This window comes from Chlamydotis macqueenii, chromosome 15, assembly GCF_036417535.1.
Source record: "Chlamydotis macqueenii isolate bChlMac1 chromosome 15, bChlMac1.mat, whole genome shotgun sequence".
In the NCBI taxonomy this organism is placed as follows: Eukaryota; Metazoa; Chordata; class Aves; order Otidiformes; family Otididae; genus Chlamydotis; species Chlamydotis macqueenii.
The window spans coordinates 8,497,385-8,515,875 of NC_141570.1; the positions used below are offsets into that span (position 1 = coordinate 8,497,385).

An 18,491-nucleotide genomic window follows, 5' to 3' on the forward strand; every position below is an offset into this window, starting at 1 on the left:
TACGGCAGACCTACGTTGTGGCGGTCGCAGCCGCCTTCCCCCGCGGCAGTGCCTGAGGCCGGGTGGTCGGCGGCGGCGACCGGCGGTGCCTGTGGGAGCGCGGCCGCTCCCGGGGCGTCAGAGTTCGCCTCGACCCGCGGCACGGCCCTTGAGGCGGCGGGGAATGTGTGTGTGTGTGTGTGTGTGTGTGTCCCATGCCGTGACGGGACCCCGGGGGCGGAGCGGGGCGGTGCCGGGGCGGGGGCGGCCCGGCCAGTACTTAGCGGCGGTGCGGAGCGGGGCGGTACGCGGTGTCGCAGTCCCGTTCCGTCTCGTCCGGCCGGCCGGTGCTCGCCATGGGCTCGACTCCGCCCGTCTTCATCGGCGCCGAGGAGGTGGAGAAGCACCTGCACCGTGCCAGCCTCCTGCTCCCGGCGCTGGAGGCCGCCCTGGCCAACTTCTCGGCCGGCGCGGCGGGAGGCGTCGTGCAGCCCGTGCGCACCGTGCTGCCAGTGCCCCGGCACGGCGGGTGAGGCGGGCGCGGAGCGGGGCGGGCGCTGGGGGGGTCCCCGGGACGGGACGGCGGGGGGATTGCCGTCCGCCGGCGGGACGAGGTGCGGCCCCTCCGGAGCGGCCGACGGGGTGCCGGGCATGCGGTGGGGAAGGGACGGGGAGAAAGAACTGGAACATCAGAAAAGGTCATTGGTACCGAGTTACTGATTAACCGGTCAGCAGCGGTTTGATGTGAAGCGCTGCGGGGGCTGCAGGCTCCTGCGGTAACCGTACGTAACTCACATGAGCAATTCTCTTTCAAGGTTCCTAGGAGTCATGCCTGCTTACAGTGCCGCAGATGATGCTCTGACAACCAAGTTGGTGACTTTTTATGAGCACGAGGATTCCTCCATCCCTTCTCACCAAGCGACTGTTCTCTTATTTGACCCCAGAAATGGTTCTTTAAAAGCTGTGAGTCTTGCGCATGCTTCTGCATTCCACTCTGTTCTGTCAGTTCTCCCTTCTGGTTCTCAGAAGGTGGAGCTGGTGTAAATTGGTCAGAGTTTACTTACATCATTAATGAAAATGTTTTTGTGACAAATGAGGGTTTGACCTAAAGCCTTCTGTCTTTCATATGTGTTAAACTGTACTCTGTCTACTTTTTACTGCTAGTGATTTGAAGGGAATCCGTTGGCTCACATGGTGACTGTAAGATATAAATGATCAGGAAAACTCTACTTTGTATTTGAAAGGAGAAAAAAAACCCCACTTTGCTGAATAAATAATTGATCCTGAACCATTTTAGTTAAATCTAAAGAGATTTACAAATGGTATAACAGAGAAGAGTATTCAGAATCTGATTTGTTTTTTTTTTTTAAAAAAAGGAATTTTTAAAGATGATTGGCCATTTTCATTGCACTTTAATAATTATGATTATTAAAGGGCCAAAACTGGTCAAGAAAACTACATTGGGCTTTTATTCCTAAACTGTATCAGAAAACATGTCAGCTTTTTGAGCCACTTAATTTGTACTCGGTAGCTAATACATATTGAGGTAGGAGTGCCCCACGTTAAAGGATTTCCATGTCATCCCTTTGTACAGACCAGGACAGCGCAGGACTCTTGAACCACTGCCAGTTTGCACCAGTCCCTGGTCTTACTGGACTACAGAGTATTGCAGTTGTATCGATGTGTTCCCTGGGTTGGCGAGCAAGGGAAGTGCAGTGCACAAAGAGCTGTGTGAGTTAGGGGTGGCTCTGCTCTGACTAGTTTTCACTCCATTTGTGCTGGTGGAATGATATGAAAGAACTACAAAAAAACAGAGAATCTGCTGAGTTTGAACATGTGATTTTTGTATGGTTTGCGGTTGTTATTTTTTATCTATGCCCTGTAATAGTACATAATTCACAGAACAGATAAAATTGGTTTGTATTTACTTATATTTTTCAGTTTGTTTGAACTTCTTTTTTAAAGGTCCTAGATGGCACCGTCATTACAGCAAAAAGAACAGCTGCAGTTTCTGCAATTGCTACCAAGGTATGTCTTTTCTTTCCTAAACTGGGACAGAATCAGTTAGTGGTGTTATATATAAAATAACTAGAGGGAATGATGCAAACAGCAATTACTGCATGTGAATTTCCATAAAATACAGCTTTAAATTATATTTGTGATAATATCTGTATCTTCAGGGGAAACTTAAAAGCACAATTTTCTGTTTTGATTGAGTCAGTCATGTCTGGCTTTAACACTTTGTATGTGATTGGAGAAGGAAACTGAATGATGTTTGTGTCTTGTTTTGTGCGCTCTTCTGGGAATTTGTTGAACTGTGTTCCTCTGATTTTCATTGTTTTGTGCTTGTCTTAACATGTCCCTCTATGGCTTTGGGTGATGCAGCTGTGGTGATAAACTCAGTTTTGTTTAGATGTATGTTTTCTGCTGTCGGGCCAGGACAAGGGGTTTTCACTGGGCCTGGCAAAAGAGGAAAAAGGCACATTTCCAGGGGACAATGTGAGTCCTGTTAAGACAGATGATGCCCAGGACAGATGGATGCCTTGTCCAGAGGTGGCTATCTGTCTATCAGTTTCTCTGTTGTCACTGGAAGATGTCCAAACTATCCCTGACTACAGCCATAAACTTCAGTGTCTGAAGACAGGTGAGGTGTATCTTGCTGTATGTTGCTTTACATCATTTCAATTTCAGTTGGAAATTGTTGTGTTTGAATTCTCTTTTAGAACTGTCTTTGACTGGGCTGCTAATAGTGGGAAGAAAGCAAGTCACTGTCCATTGCACAGCAGGGTTTTAGTCTTCACCTCAAAGAATGAGGCAATAAGAAGAGGGCCGGTGCTGAAAAATACCTTTTTTTTTTTTTTTTTCTTTTTTCCCCATCCATGAGCTTTCCATCAGACTCTCTATCCATGGCCATAGAGCTAAACTGGCATAAAATTGGAGTGAGGAACCTGTCCCTGAGAGCTTGCCCTGCACCACAGGACAGAACAATTTACAATGGATTCCTTGGACATGAGGTTATAGGACCTCATTCATCTCAGCCCTTCTATACTTGGACAGTTCTGACAGTTTTTTACACAGTCAGGGCTCTACTGGCCTCAAAGGAGCTTGGCTGCAGAAGGAACTTCAAGATCAGATCCTTCATTATTGTCTTCTGTTTTGGGAAACTTTCAGGAGTGTTTGAGTTTAGCTCATAGTTGTCATCTTGTTCTCTATGGCATTTGCTTTTCAAAGACCCATGATTTTATGCAAGGAACCTTTGAAATCAGTGCTTCAGAGTCTTTGAAAGGAATGTTAAAAAGAGCCTTTTCTACTGAAAAATTGAATCAATTAGATTTTTTCCAATTTATTTCCAGCAGAATAAGCATTGAGAGCCTAGACAATTGTAAAGCTTTTTATACAGAAGTAAGTGGCCACAGTAAATGTGTAAACAAGACACAAGGATGGCTTAGGGCTGAACTCCAGGAGCCCTCTCTTCACCCTTGCCAAGTACTGGTGAATCACAGGCAAGAAATAAACCAGAAAACCAAAAGCAATCCTAAAACTGAATTTTAATACTTGTTGCTCAGAACCACCCTGATTTTTACAATGCTTGATGCATATGTATCCTGGCTCTTCCAATGCCAAGATCTGCTTGTGCTATGATTTATGGCTTCAGTGAATTGAAAAAGATTTAGTTTGGGGCTACTAGGACCAGTTTACCCATGCAGCTACCACTTGCGGTGCTGATAGCTTTTGGTATTGAGCCCTATTTTCAGCCACTGCAGAACGTCAACACTATGGTTTTACGCTTAATTAATCACATAGGTGTAATACATTATGCTAATACTGGAGTGTGCCAAGGCCCCAGCATTTGCATTGGCTCATGCTGTTGCATGTTAAGTCTGAATTTCAAGAGTCTGACAATTCAAAACTGGAACAGAGACAAGATGTACTTTGGTGCTATTGACACTAGCTTCTGTATTTAAAAAAAATGTGTATATATAAAGGTAATTGAATAGTATTCTATATTAATATGAATCAATACTAGCTTTTGAATAAAAACATTTTTTGTTTAAAAGAACTAAGGATACTGCTTGCTTATATACCAAAATACTATAAGTTTATCATATCTGTTAATATTGTTTTGTCTTGTTTTTTTTGTTTGATGCTGTTTAGTTGTTAATGCCACCTTTTGCAGAAGTGCTGTGCATTTTGGGAGCTGGTGTTCAAGCGTATAGCCATTACGAGATCTTCACAGAGCTGTTCACATTTAAAGAGGTAATGGATATATCTTAACAGGATACATTTATTATGCTTCAGGAGCACTTATTGTAAATAAACCATACTATGGCCAGTGAAGCTAAGGGATTAATCAGATTTTGATTCTCTTTCTACAGAACCCAAGAATACTCTGAACAGCTGTAGAATTTCTTGCTCAAATGTTGGTCTTTAAAAAACCCAATGGCTTGGAAACAAAGTCAAGTTTCAGATGGGTTTTCTTTCTGTCTGAGAAAATATCACTGCGTATGCCGTGCTCGGATGAGCTCCCTGTGACTTTCCCTTAAATACACTTATTGGAAATATTTATATCTTACAAATACAGATCTGCAAGGAGCTGTTCTTCTAGCATCACAAAACAGTCATTCAAATGTAGCTGCCCACCCATGAAACTTAATCGCTTGTATGACAAGAACATTAAAGGCAAAAAAACCCCACCTTTAGGATACGTGTAATTATCAACTGAAAACTGGGGCAAAGTGTTCTGTTTCAGTAAGGAGACATTCTCCAAGCTAATCTGTTTGTCTCTTTTTCCTTGAAGGTCAGGATATGGAATCGCACCAAAGAGAAAGCAGTGAAGTTTGCTAATTCAGTTAATGGTCCAGTGCAGGTCTGCTCTTCTGCTCAGGAGGCAGTTACTGGGGCTGATGTGATTGTAACAGTCACTATGGCAACAACACCGATTTTATTTGGAGACTGGGTAAAACCAGGTGCCCATGTCAATGGTATGCTACGTTCTCATCATTTAAAGGATTTATTTATTATCATGTTGCTGAGCATCAAAAACTGTTGAAAGGCAGTAGTCTGTGCTTCTCAGAATGAATGTTATTTCCATTCTGATTTTTCCCCTTTAGTGAGGACCACTTTTCCTAGCCCCGTCTTCCTGTTTGTCTAGAGCCAGAACTGCATATTCCAGCACTGGATGTTTACTAGAGCATGGGATATGCTTTTTCTTTTCCCCCTAGTAGTGCATCATCTTTGCCACCATGTTGTCACTTGATGCTCATCTTGCTCTTAATTTAAATAACTTGTGCAAATATGTTATTTCCAAAGTGATTCCTGCTCATTGTACTGTTTCACTAGTAGTTGTCATCTTTTCTTCACTCAATTTTGTAAGCTCCTTTATCTGTTCCTTTTTGGGCCGACCACATTGTGGGTTTTTGTTTGTTTTTGTTTTGTTTTTGTTTTTTTTTTTTTACTTGAGTTAAAAAGATTAATTAACTGAGTTAAGAACTTAATAATTTGATCTTGAGTTATGGTGAGGTTTGGGGAGCACTTTTTTCCTGCTTTGTAATGATGCTGCTGCACTATTGTTTGGAGTCTCTGGATGTGCCCACATTTGCTTATTTTGTTAATTGTGGGCCTGGTTCAGATGACCTTGTGCACTTTCCAGATAGCGTGGTAATAAGACAAAAGCGACTTGTCGAAGGGAACGATTTAAAGAAAGGTCCCACATTCCAGCAGCGTCCTACCGATTTTTCAAACTCGATTTAGTCCTTTGTCATTGAATGTTGTTGTCTGTGTTATGTCACAGCATGGAAGCCAGAAGTACGACCAAAATTAATTAAGGTCTACAGTCACTGAGGCGACACACATACACAAAGGCCCCTCTCCTTCCTTTGCCTTCCCACCCCGCCTCCCTCCATTGAGGCATTCATCCTGTTTGAAGAGGCATTCAGGCAACATGGAATTTATTCTTCCATAACAGTTGGACATTTTTAAAAAACATTTGACTACAGTATAACTGTTTGTTTAGGTTTTTTAGCCCATAACAAGTTGATGGTGGTCTTGCTTAACTTAAAAAGCTAAGCTCCTTGATTTGTTTTAGTTTTCTCCAGATAAATGGAAATCTGTAATGTGCTTTATTTGTACTGCTTATAACTTTACAAGAAAATAATAGAAGACCATAGGTTTAAAAATACTAATTGAATTCTCTGTTTGCACATGCAAGTATTTGCTGCACAATATTCTGGTTCTCATCTGCTCAGGATAATTGAGGGATTCTTCAAATCTTATTTTTCTCTATAGACATTGTTCAGGCACATTCTATTTTTTGTTGTTTATCAATCAACATGTCTCCAGTGCTAACATCAGATTGTTTGTATATTACATTTCCACAATAATGTCCATCGTTACTTCACACATGTCTTTTGGACAAAATGTGGTTTGAATTTGTTTTAAACATTCCTCCCAAGTTCATTGGTTTTGTTGTCTTAGCTGTTGGAGCAAGCAGACCAGACTGGAGAGAACTGGATGATGAACTGATGAAGAATTCTGTTGTGTTTGTGGATTCCAGAGAGGCTGCTCTTACAGAATCGGGAGATGTTATATTATCTGGGGTAAGACTTTCTTAAGTTATGGACTTTGTTTTTGTGGCAATTGGCTTGGGTTTGAAATGAATTGGTACTGATGGTGTGCTGCACTGAAACTTATTGTAGCATCAAATGTAGTTGTTAACACTTTCCAGGCACATGCTGGAAGATAAACTGGTTTCAAACTGAGACTTCTATATGTCTGTGCCACACCCATGCAACCTCTGTATCAACCATTACGTGGCACCACATTACGGTAGCATGTTTTTAGCATTGACTTTTGTGTACAATAACAAGCTATTGGCTATGAAAGACTTACCTTTCCTGCCATGTTTGGTAGTTATGTTAAATATTTTTCAAATTTATTAAAACCTGTAACTTTCTTCCCATAAAATTTCAGTGTGATTGACACACATCGGGCATCTAGAAAATGGACAATGGAAGTCAAGCAGACAGTGATCTGCAGAAATCTGGTGGCAGGGATTCTTAGGTTTAATGAAGTTTTCCTTTCCTCTTTTAACATTTTTACAGAACAAATAGGATTTCCACTTTTTAGATTTAACATAAGGGGTCCAGATATGGGAAGTGTGAAACTCCATGTGTTTTGTTGAATAGGTAATGAGCTATCCACTGTAAAAGCAAACAAACCCCACAAAACAAAAACACACACACACACACAGAGGAAAAAAAACCACCCCCACAAAAAAAATATCCCCAAAACTTACTGACTGAGGAAAGTATCAGCTATTTTTATCTGAAAACAATTAAATTCCTCTTGTTTCTGTGAAGTTTCTGTATTTGTCTGAATACTGATCTGCTTCATCATGGAAAGGAATCAGTTCTGGGATAGCAGAACTGGAGGAGCTCTTTCTTTTGAGGTCACTCAGAAAAAAAGGTTTTCTCTTAACCTACGTATGGGTATTAGGTTGTTTATAAATATGTATTTGTTTTACAGGCAGATATTTTTGCCGAACTGGGAGAGGTATTGAAGGGTACAAAACCAGCCCTGCCTGAGAAAACAACAGTGTTTAAATCGCTGGGTAAGAACAATCTCTCCTGTGTACAAGTCTGACAGAAAACAATGCCCTGTTAATTATCAGGTCCCTCATGCGTGGGAAAGCTGCTGATAGTCTTCAAAACTACTGTGGCAATGCACTGTCCAGAAGAAACTAGAGTGTGATTTGCATTTTCCCTTTTTATTTCCCTTTTTATTTATCTAGCAGGATTGATGTAATGGAAAATTATAGGAAAGGAAACAAAGAAAGAATAGGAAGAAGTACATCTTCCATTTCACAGTTGTTCAACACAGGACTGCAGCGTTTATTAACACAGCTCCAACCCAAATGCCCTGCTGTTATGCCCCTGGAGTCTGTCTGACCTACAGACAAAGTGGCAGCGTACTGTGGGGTTGGAGCTGATGTTTTGGGGACAGAGGTCTGAAAGGGCCAGGTTGTGATATGGACATTGAAAATCAGCTTAATACTATTACATCAACTTCATACAGCACACCCAACAGTTACATGGTGGCTATAAACTTTGAATGTAACACTGTAGGTGTTTGGTATAGGGAACGATTTCTGTTTCTATCCAGTTAGATAACTTCCTGAGTCCTGTTCCCTTTTGAAGCTACATTATTTTGTACAACTAAAGAACTGTTTGAAGGTGACTTTAATTCTTTTTCAGGGATGGCGGTTGAAGATACAGTGGCAGCAAAATTTGTTTATGACTTGTGGTCAGCTGGTAACTGAAGAGAGAAGTCCACAATACCAACGAGGCCAAGAAAATTGTTTGCACTTAATTTCCTTCAATCTTCTGTTAACAAGAAAGGCACCAATCCTGTCTGAATGTGGCACTTCTAGAACATTCAAGAAGCAAATGTGAAATATCAGCAACAGATTAATTTCTACAGCTTTCTAATGGCAAGTGTTAGATACCTGCAGTATTACTAATAAATGTGCCTCATGTAATGGGAAGTATTAGATGTCTGAAGTGATACTAACAAGGATATCTTTACATATTTTGGTATAATTCTGGAATCAATGCTGTTCCTCATCATTTACGTAGCAGAAGTCTGTGGGTAGGTTTCATGTTTTTAGAGAGATAATTCATACTGGAGTAAAATATATCAGTTTGGAAAATGAGCTCTGTGATCATACTTTTAAACTGTGGGTTTCAGTGCTACGCTAACAGTAACCTAGTCTCTCCTGGGAACATAGCCCACCTCTGACTGCTGGACACCCTGTCCCTTCCAACTCAGGCTGGGATCTGGAAGTCACTGTCCTTACTTTCACCCCCACAATCCCCCTTCCCTCCCCAACAGGCTTTCATTTAAGAGCATGCTTCCGAGAGAGAGTTTATATAAAGAAAGATGCCTCCATACAGTTAGATTTCTGTCTGTTTTTGTAAAATACCTGGCTCCAGAAGATTTAAAGAGTGCAAAACCTCAGAGCTGATATAATATACATCTTAACTGGGAGGAAACTGTACTCAATACCTCCCATAGTACATTCCTGGGTGAGAATTTGCCACTTCCATACTGCAAGGATTCACCTAAAGTGGGAGCACTAAAATGTGTTTTGATTTAACTTTTTTTACCTGTATTCTGTGAGGAGATTTTGTTATTAATCTGTGGTGTTTGTAAGTTCTTTTTCTAAGCTTCTTGAAAGTTGGAACCGTGCAAACTGATTTCAGCAGGATAAACTTCAAGTATACAGGCAAATATTTTCATCCTGGCTGTAGTATGCATCAATTGGTAATTGTTCTTTTATCCCAGTGGGAATTAGCTGGGGCAGGAATTTCCATGAGCCTTCTCTTGGTGGAGGAGCCCAGTGATGTTCTACATAAGGAAAAGTTTGTTCTGTGCTGTTATGCAACTGCCTTACAAAAGATGGAGCATCTGCTGAAAAATAGCTATTGCCCTGGAAACAAATTACTGTCTCAAGCTAGAGCTGTGCCTTATGAAATTTTACTTCTACTTACATATTATTTCATGCAGGCTTTTAAGTGTTTCTTCATTCCATGAAAGGTTTAGATGACATGGTCATTTTATAATGATGCCAGTAGAATACAGGAGAGCAACAGGAGGGGGTTTCAGAAGCAGTTAGCGTTAAAGCCCCTGATGGTGTATGAGTAAGTATAGAAGAGGTTAATGAGTACAGCACAGGTGTGATGTAAATAATACTCTGAATTATAAGCCTGGTGTAAACTAGTTGGAAAAGGGCAGTAAGTGACAGAGTTTGAACTTCGCACAGTTTAGCATGGAAGGGTACCAGACCAGTAAGTGAATAGGGCCACAGAATGTGTTTGTGTGGATAGAAATCTAACTCTGTTATCTTGCTTATATCAGCAGAAACAAGAACAGAAACTTCTCTATTACTTTTGCATTTGTTAATTGTAGCAAAACTGCCCTTCTTATTTTACTTGTGTTTTGTCTTTTATGTAATTTCTGAACTGTTCATTAATATGTGTTGAGTTATACTGTTACTTCAACGACAGAGAACTCCACTAGTTCCACAATTCAAGAAGTGTATGGAAACTTGCACTTACTGTTTATGACAGTATTATCCCAATTCTGTGTCTGTAAAACAAGGTTTGTCATTTGAAACGAGGCATAGTGTTTGGGAAGAAGACAAATGCAGTTTATTTTCACATGTACTCTTATACAGACTATGCACTTTAAAAGTAGGTGGAACTAGTTCAAAAAGCTTGTTCTGAAAACAGTGTTCTTGACTTTCATTGGCAATAGGAGGTTCTGGGGGCCTGACTCCAGCATTGTACTGTTCAGTTACAATAGGAGTTACTTGGATGCTGTCTTTAGACTTTTTTGAGAGGAAATAATAGCCTTAATTTCCATGTTTCCTTCTCTTACAAATCAGATTCTCAAGAAATTGTGTAACTTGCATTTATATTAAAATTAAATAGATACTGCTGTTCTTTTGACTTTCATTTTATTGCATGTTACTTTTGTTTTCTTTTTACTTTTTTTGAGAACGAAAGTAGTCAAATTGTTGCAGTGCCTACTCTCAGTAAATGTGATCACTGAATGTAAAGGGGATTTCATTACTGTGCTGAGCACAGCTCTCATTTAAGGCTGCACATAACAGGACTGGGATGTGGCTGTTTAATAGAAGAAAGTATCAACCTGCTGAAGTACAGGAATCCAAGGAGGAAAGAATGCAGTATAAAATCCAGACAAGAAAAGGAATTATAATATGCAGATCAAAGTAACAAGATGACGTGGAGAGAAGGAAGTGTGAAAAAAATAGATCCTTAACTAGGATTAATGTCCACAAATGCAGTATACCTCTAAGGAAAAAGTCATGGCTGAGTAATGGAAAACTATAAAAAGAGATTTAAAGATTGATGTCCTGCTAATGAATGTGCGTCTAAAATCTGAGATCTTAGCCCGAGCATAGCTGCCACAAACATCTTATTCGGTTCACAAAACTCAGCAGGAGTGATATATAGATATATACATATCAGTTTGTGCTGGCTTCCCAAGGGAACAGGCCTGAGAGAGATGAAGGGAATTCTAATAGACTGGTAGGAACAGGAGTTTCCATGGAAGCACAGTCTCATTTTATTTCTTTTTTCATGAGTTGAGTGTGTGTACCCAGTGACATGCAGTTCTCAGGCTAAGGCTGACAACAGCCAACAGAAAACTGTGTGATGAGTCCTGGTTTCTGGGACTTTGCATGGAAGCACGGAAAATGCGCCCTATAGGAACCAAGCTGAGGATGTACCAAAACAGGCAGAAAATGTTGAAAATAAAACCTCGACATCTTGTAGGTAAAAATATTGCGGTTGTAATGCCATTTAGGACATGAGGGGTGCTGGCAAATGGGTCCAGTCTAATGAGACAAGAAAAAAGAATATACAACTCACACCGCCATCTGCTGGCAAGATATCTTTAAATTAATACAGTAGCAAAAAACTTAACTGACAATAACACAAAACTTGCTGCGAATTAGTCTTATTTACGTTCATGCAGAGGCTGTAAGAGTCAATAAGTCACAGCTGAAATAAGGATTCAGATGCTATTTCTAACATACCGTCAGTACCAGGAAGGGTGCTTTGTAGCAATCTAACAGAAGCGAATGGAGAAAACACAAAGCTCTCACGCTGTGGGAATGCTCTTTGCATTGTGGTTTTGGAGAAGAAGGGAAGGGCTTTATTAGTGAAGGCCAGCCATGCTACATTCCTTAATGTTTTAAGTTATCCAGATGAAAAGAAATCCAATCCCCACAAGCTGTTTAGGGAGAAAATCTGGAACTTTTCGGTTTTTACCTTCACAGTCTTTCTTTTTGTTAGAATATGCTTGAAATAGTATCCTATTCACCACAGCCATCTATCCAGAGAGGAAAATCTAAAGCAATTGGTAACCTCTCTGCCTTTTGCTTTAGCTGACATCTGAAAAAAAAAAGTATATTTTTGGAAAGAGGAAAAGATAATCAACCAGTGTGCAGGTCACAGCAACAGGTATGTTAATTTATAAGCAAGTGTCTACAGTCTTTCCAGGGTTCTTGAGTGCCTGTTTTCTTTTATTCACGGCATTCAGGACTTTCTTTCTTGGCCCCAGCTCCATCTGAATGCTCTGCAGATCTTCATCAGAACATAGCATTAGGGCATCTAAATCAATTTTTTCCCTCATGAAGACTGGAAGAAACTCATCCAGCATCTGTGATGCCAGAAATACCTCAAGAGGTGTGTTCTCCGCTTCCTCATCATCCCACACTACTTCTTCCTCATACCAAGGGATATCAGCACCATTTTCAGCATCATCCTCCTTGCTGTTTTCAGTATTTTCATACTGAAAGAACTCACTGGACATTTTAAAGCTTATACCTTCTTTCTCAGAAGACACAGTTGCAGGATTTACATCTGCAGCCAAATTCCTTCCAAATACAATCTTGCCAAGACCTGGCCGCTTAAAAATGGAGAGCTGATTGTCATTATCAGAAAAGTTTTTCTCTCCATGGTCATTCAGTAATTCATCCTCCTCTTTTTCATCAAACAAATGCATCACAGTTTTCCTACCCATATCATCCTCTTGGTCATTGCTTTGTGATTCCTGGCTTCTTGTGCTGTCAGCTGCCTTTTTCACCTTTAGCTTGAAGGTATCTTTCAGATTTTTGGAGAAAGTACCTGTGTTTGAAGCAAAGAGACTAGGCAGCTTGACTCTGGAGTGTGTCCCTCTGGATGAATTTACTGTGCCAACGTTTTCTTTCATATAATTCCGGTTCATTTCATGCTGGTGTTTCTCTTGCCGCTTCTCGCATTCCTTGATTTGTTTCTCCACATTCCTCTGAGCCTGCGCTTTGAGTTTGGAGACCTTCTTTGGGTTCAGGATGTTCTGCTCGGTGGCGGCTTTGTCCAGGATTTGGACACATTCATTGCGGTCTCTGCTGGCAGCTGCCTCCAGGGGAGTGCGGAGGTCGTTGTCCAGAGCGAAAATATTGGCACCAAAGTTGATCAAAAAAGAAACACAGTGGATGTGACCATTGCAAGCAGCGTGGTGGAGAGGAGTGTTCCCCCAGATGTCACATTTGTCCGGGTCACCTCTGAGAAGGAAAATAGCACACAGTGAGCTGGACCTACCCAAGCGTAGCACTGTACTAAACATTTAGCTCTGTTTTGCTATGAGGAGTAGAACTCAATGAAAATGAGTCAGCTTAGCTCCTTCCTCTAGAACGGCGCTGCACCGACTTATGCAAGCACGGAGTCTGGCTGCCTGTGTGCCATCAGCTCTCATTCCTGCCCCTCTGTGAATTAATCAAGCTCACTGGGGCCGAGCACGACTGCGACTCCACGCAACAGAACCAGGGTGTTTGTGTCACCTCAGGGTCTGGCAGGGCTTGTTCTGCTCCCTGATGGCCTCTCCTGCCTCCTGCAATGGGGCAGAAATAAGCAGCCGCCCATGTGCAGGCAAGGGGCCACAGCTCTGCTTTGCTGCTGACAGATCAAAGTGGGCTCAGCTTCGACTTACACTCACTGGAATTAATGGCAAAATTGTTTCAATAGCTTTTGGGTGGAATATTTTAAAGGCTTTTTTCGTGACTCTTCCCTTTTGTCTATTAAACACAGAGACAATATTAGGAGGATTCTTCACTCACCACAGTGATCTATATTAAATGACCCCATGCAGTAACGTTTTTTGGTAGGTAATAGATAAATGATCAAGCGTAAAGCCCTTGTTACACATTTCTCTCCATTCTTATTAAATTAAGCTCAGATAGATGCTGTTGTTTTTCTTCAGCTCTTTTGTCCTCCTTAAGCTGCTTTTGCTCATGGGGTTTGAAAAGCAGAAGCTCATTTGAAAATAAAATACCACATATTTTCAATTGAATTTAAAGCCAGTGAAAAGTATTGTTTTCTTTTTAACTCTTGCACTGACTTCCTGCCGAACTGCTGCCTGCAGACGAGAATCGGCTTGAAAGTTTTGATTCATTTTTGGCAGGATCAACATTAGCAATGGTTCAGAACAGAGCTTGAGCCGTCTGTGACCAATAACCAAGGCAGCCACAGTATCCCAAAACGTTTAATAACTTCAGAGCCAGGGGCCAAATTTACAAAAAGAATTTGTGCTCTGGGGAGTTGAAGCATTTCAATGTCTTGCAGATTTGCTCCACCGCAATTGTACTATGAATGAAACGGCACATCCCATCACAAAATCTCCTTCAGGCATTGATCTCTGGCTCTGAGTACCTCTGAGAAAAGCACTAACGTATTTGTTGAGGGCCAAATCTGAAAATATCTTTCAGCCTGAAATGCCACAGGCAAGAGAGAGGTCGGGGGTCCCCGCAGAGCTGAGACACGGAGCTGCTCATGTTGGGAAACAATGGCAGCCTGAGTGCACCAGGCTGGGAGGGCGCGGGCACTTCAGCAGAGAGGTGGCAGCTGAGGACCAAAGTTTCTCCACTTAGACGTGAGGACACCATGTGTGCATATTTCTGCTTTTGTGGCTCTGCCCTGGGGAGCTGCCTGACTGTGGCCGAGCATGCCAGATTCCCCAATTCCCACATTAGCAAACCGGCTGCATCATCCTGGGCCTTGGGAGTGCTGGGCCACCCATCCTCCTCCAGGTCCCTTCACAGCTATCTGTGGTCTTTTTGACCCGTGGACCCCGACAGCCCTTGAGCCTCAAACAATTGACAAACTAGAACGTCTGTTCCCAGCCCAGTGGGACTTTGGGTAAGGTCTGACATCTACTTTGGGTTCTCATACTCCTCTTTTCCCTGCTTTCCCAAGAAAGGGGCTCACACACACACAAAAAGAGCAGATCTGCTACTTGGTCTTGCCTTTATTATGTACCTGCAAAGCAAGCAGAGGAAACTCTCTTGATGTCTGGGAAGATAAACTGTTTCAAGATGAAAGGGGTTGGTTTATTGTTAGTATTGTTGCATTTTCCAACGGTTGAATGTGTTGCAAGCTTCAGAGTCCTAAAATCTGCAACCACTCTAAAGAAAACTGCCCTGTATCTCAGTTAAAATCTTAAAAATAATTAAAATACTTTCTCACAAGAAAATATGAACTGACTGCAGAATAGATTGAATGTCTTTCAAAACTCAGCTTCTCCCAAGAAAACCAGTGAGACTACAGCTGTATCTCTGACAGCCACAGCTTGCTGATCATGTCAAGAAATCTTGGATTAAAATAGAGGTGAATGCAGATGTTTGAAGATTTTGAGGGCAATAGCGTCCCAAAGCTGTCCTCTACCAAGAAAAAGAGTTAGAAATACATTAAACAACAAATACATAGAAAGTCTGATCTTTGTGACATTCACTGTGACTTCTATTAGCTTATATGGTAGAAGATATATTTTTCACTCAAATTTTGAAAAAAAAAATTGTTTTGTTGTTTGCTCCTTAGCTAGTTGTTCTGTTTTCTAGGTGCAGGGACAAAGCTTTATTGACTCTAGATATTTCCTTGGAGCTACCTTAATTATACGAGTTGAAAAACTGTCAATCTATTTTTGCTCTCCTGAGGACACAGCAATGACCATGTAGTCCAAAGGTCTTTTTCAGTGTGCTATTGCAGCCACACCTGAGCTCAATAAGCTACAAAGCAAATCTATGTATTTTTATGTATTTTTATTCCATATTTTCAATTCTGTTTTTAATAAAAGAAAACTCAGATATATCCGAACAGTTATTCAACTTTTCCCTCCAGTCTTCTTTAAACTATTATGATTGAAAATACAGGTCAACTTAATCTTCATCTCAGCCCAGACAGAACATTTTAACTGTATCTCTACACAAGAGCAGATTTTCTTTTACTAGATCACAGCTTAAAAGGCAGGCTCCAAGCAAGAGAGCACAGAGGGTGGGGAGGTAATTACCATTTCCATAATGGTATGCACGTAGCACATTTAATGATACCAAACAGAAATATGACTATTACAAAATAAACCTGTAGAAAACCTTCCTTTCCTTTTTTTTTTTTTTTCTTTTTTTTTTTTTTTTTTCTGGTTTACAAGGATCATACCACCACTTCTGAAACAGTACTATCATTTTCAGCATAGAAGTTGCTAATACTATAAAAAGCAGAGAAATAACAATTTTAGATGTTACTGTCCCAAAACAATCAGTTATGACTTGCCTCTGGAAAGCATTAAATCTTCACAGGTGTCTGCTAACTGCACTTTGGAAGGAAGAGGAAAAGATTTTTTGCTAAAAATGTTTTATATAATGCTCTTCTCTATAGAGCTAGTTTAGAGGATATGTTATCATCAAACTTTGCTGGACATTTTCTCCTCCATTACAGCAAGGCGAGATCCCAGGACCCCACTCCTACTAACTGCTCCCTGCAGACTCCCTGTATGAGCTGGTCCCACTGATGCCAATGCGGGTTCACCCACCCCACGTACAGACCTGCTTGCAGGTTCTAGGCCTAAACCATTGTGAAGGAAGAGAAACAATTCTTGGCAATGGACTGAAAGAAATTACCAGGATTTTCAGCCTTTTAGGCCTGAGGTCATTGAGGCTTTGGAAACATGATGCACTAGTTATAATTTTGAGCCACAAGCTTTAAGCAATGGAGGCTGATTGACTTACCCCCTCCGGCATATGACTTCCAGAGCTTCTAGATACCCATGGTATGCTGCCAGAAGGGTAGGTGTCATCCCATCTGCGTCTGAAGTATTGAGGTCCTTCCTAGTGGCTTCTTTCAAGAGGTCCAAATTGCCATCGGCTGCTGCTTTGTGATACCTGCTTGACATTTTCTGAAACTTTTGGTTTCAGCTCTGAATGATATCCAGACTGTACAGTCACCCTTCCATTACAGGGATTGTTCATTAATGATTACAACTGAGACGTCACCGTGAGGATGGAAATGAGGAGGCAAAGTTCATCCTAGCAGACGACTTATCTGGAGCTCTGCATAGGCAATAAGGTGATGGTGTGGTGAATGCTTTCATTTTCCGGAAGGTAGCTCTGCTGTCTACCATTCGTTGCATATTTAACGACTTAAACGTAGAGGAGATTCATTCGTCTTCTCTGTGTCTTTGCCTAACTGTTCTGGGAAAACATTAAAAGGACTGTGAACTTCAAAAAAACCTTTAAAAACCTTCAAAAGGCCATGAATGTCAGTACAATCAGATTTTACCTTAAGTAATAAAGTATCCCTGAGGTCTGATAGGATGAAATGCTGTCGTAGTTCAGCCCCGATCGGGACCAGACTACGCAGTCTCTCTCTCACTCCCCCCACCCTCCGAGAGAATAGGAAGAGATAATATAAGGAAAAACGGCTCGAGGTTTGAGATAAGGACAGGGAGAAATCCTTAAAGTTACCGTCACGGGCAAAACAGACTTGACTTGGGGAAAACTATTCATTTATTACTAAAACCAGCAGGATAATGAGACAGAACAAGATAACCTCCCCCCACCCCTCCCTCTTCCCAAGCTTAACATTATCTCTACCACCTTCCCCCCCGGAGCAGCGCAGGGGGGAAGAGGGAATGGGGGTTGCAGTCAGTTCATCATACGTTGTTTTATGCCGCTGCTTCGTGATCAGGGGAAGAACTCCTCACATTCCTCCCCTGCTCCATCGTGGGGTCCCTCCCACGGGCCACAGTCCTTCGTGAAACTGCTCCGGTGTGAGTCATCTCTTCCATGGGGTGCAGTCCGTCTAGAACGGCTGTCGCAGTGGGCCCTCCACAGGCCACAGCCACCTTCAGGCATCCACCTCCCCTGATGTGGGGTCCTTCTTGGGCTCCAGGTGGATCTCTGCTCCTCCATGGACCTTCATGGGCTGCAGGGGGACAACCTGCTCCACCATGGTCATCACCACAGGCTGCAGGGGAATCTTGGCCAGGAGCCGTGTTACTCCTCCCAGTACTTCTGAACTGACCTTGGCGTCTGCAGCCGTTGCTCTCACAAAAAAAGTTCTTCACAACAGGCTGGCAGACACCTCTCAATCTCTTCACATCATCCAGCTCATCTCCTCTCCACTTCTTGCAGCTGGCCTGGGCCCAGTCGGGCCCAGTCGGCTGCCGATGAGAGGTGAGGCCTGCAAGGCCCACGAGGCCTGAGCCTCCCCCTCTGCGCCTCTGCCCCTGCTCAGCTTCTTCACATCTTCTCTTCTCTTTTTTTTTTCCTGTTTTCCCCTTCTTAAATACGTTATCGCAGAGGCATTATCATGGAATAGTCTGCTACCAATCGGCTCGGCCTTGGCCAGCAGTGGGTTCACCCTAGGCCTGGCCAAGTCCACTGAACAAAGGGGAGCGACTTCTAGCAGTTTCCTACCTTAGCCCCCCCCCTCACTAAACAAAACCACAACAAATGCATAAGCAGTTACCTTTACTGGTGAAGTCCTTTGTAGCCTATCATTTACTGGGTTGCTGCATTTGAAGAAAAGCCTCTGTAACAAACCAGGCACATCTGTGAAGCTGTTTCATGTACAAGGATTGGTGGGCGAATGGCAACAGAGCTGTTGGGACCACGGTGA

At 42.1% G+C, this 18,491-nt stretch overlaps 2 protein-coding genes across 2 annotated transcripts; one reads left to right on the top strand and one right to left on the bottom strand.

Annotated features, from left to right (window-relative positions):
• Positions 1 to 322: 322 nt before the first annotated feature.
• Positions 323 to 10,477, top strand: CRYM (crystallin mu). The gene is made up of 8 exons (XM_086759592.1): positions 323 to 508; positions 795 to 942; positions 1,945 to 2,007; positions 4,135 to 4,236; positions 4,778 to 4,961; positions 6,454 to 6,575; positions 7,504 to 7,588; positions 8,232 to 10,477. Exons 1-8 carry the CDS (start codon positions 336 to 338, stop codon positions 8,294 to 8,296), a joined length of 942 nt encoding a protein of 313 aa, XP_086615718.1. The 5' UTR covers positions 323 to 335; the 3' UTR covers positions 8,297 to 10,477.
• Positions 10,478 to 11,918: 1,441 nt separating this feature from the next.
• ANKS4B (ankyrin repeat and sterile alpha motif domain containing 4B) lies at positions 11,919 to 16,764 on the bottom strand. The gene is made up of 2 exons (XM_010128417.2): positions 16,601 to 16,764; positions 11,919 to 13,108 (listed from the first exon to the last, which is right to left on the bottom strand). The coding sequence occupies exons 1-2, from the start codon at positions 16,762 to 16,764 to the stop codon at positions 12,037 to 12,039; spliced, it is 1,236 nt and encodes a 411-aa protein (XP_010126719.1). The 3' UTR covers positions 11,919 to 12,036.
• Between the last annotated feature and the right edge of the window lie 1,727 nt (positions 16,765 to 18,491).

Bases quoted from the DNA above. Each gene is read 5' to 3' on its own strand.
- CRYM (XM_086759592.1), top strand. From the start codon at position 336: ATGGGCTCGACTCCGCCCGTCTTCATCGGCGCCGAGGAGGTGGAGAAG. The intron at 943-1,944 runs GTGAGTCTTGCG...TCTTTTTTAAAG, and splicing joins GAAATGGTTCTTTAAAAGCT to GTCCTAGATGGCACCGTCAT. The intron at 4,237-4,777 runs GTAATGGATATA...TTTTCCTTGAAG, and splicing joins AGCTGTTCACATTTAAAGAG to GTCAGGATATGGAATCGCAC.
- ANKS4B (XM_010128417.2), bottom strand. From the start codon at position 16,764: ATGTCAAGCAGGTATCACAAAGCAGCAGCCGATGGCAATTTGGACCTC. The intron at 13,109-16,600 runs GTAAGTCAATCA...TTTCCTTCTCAG, and splicing joins GAAGTCATATGCCGGAGGGG to AGGTGACCCGGACAAATGTG.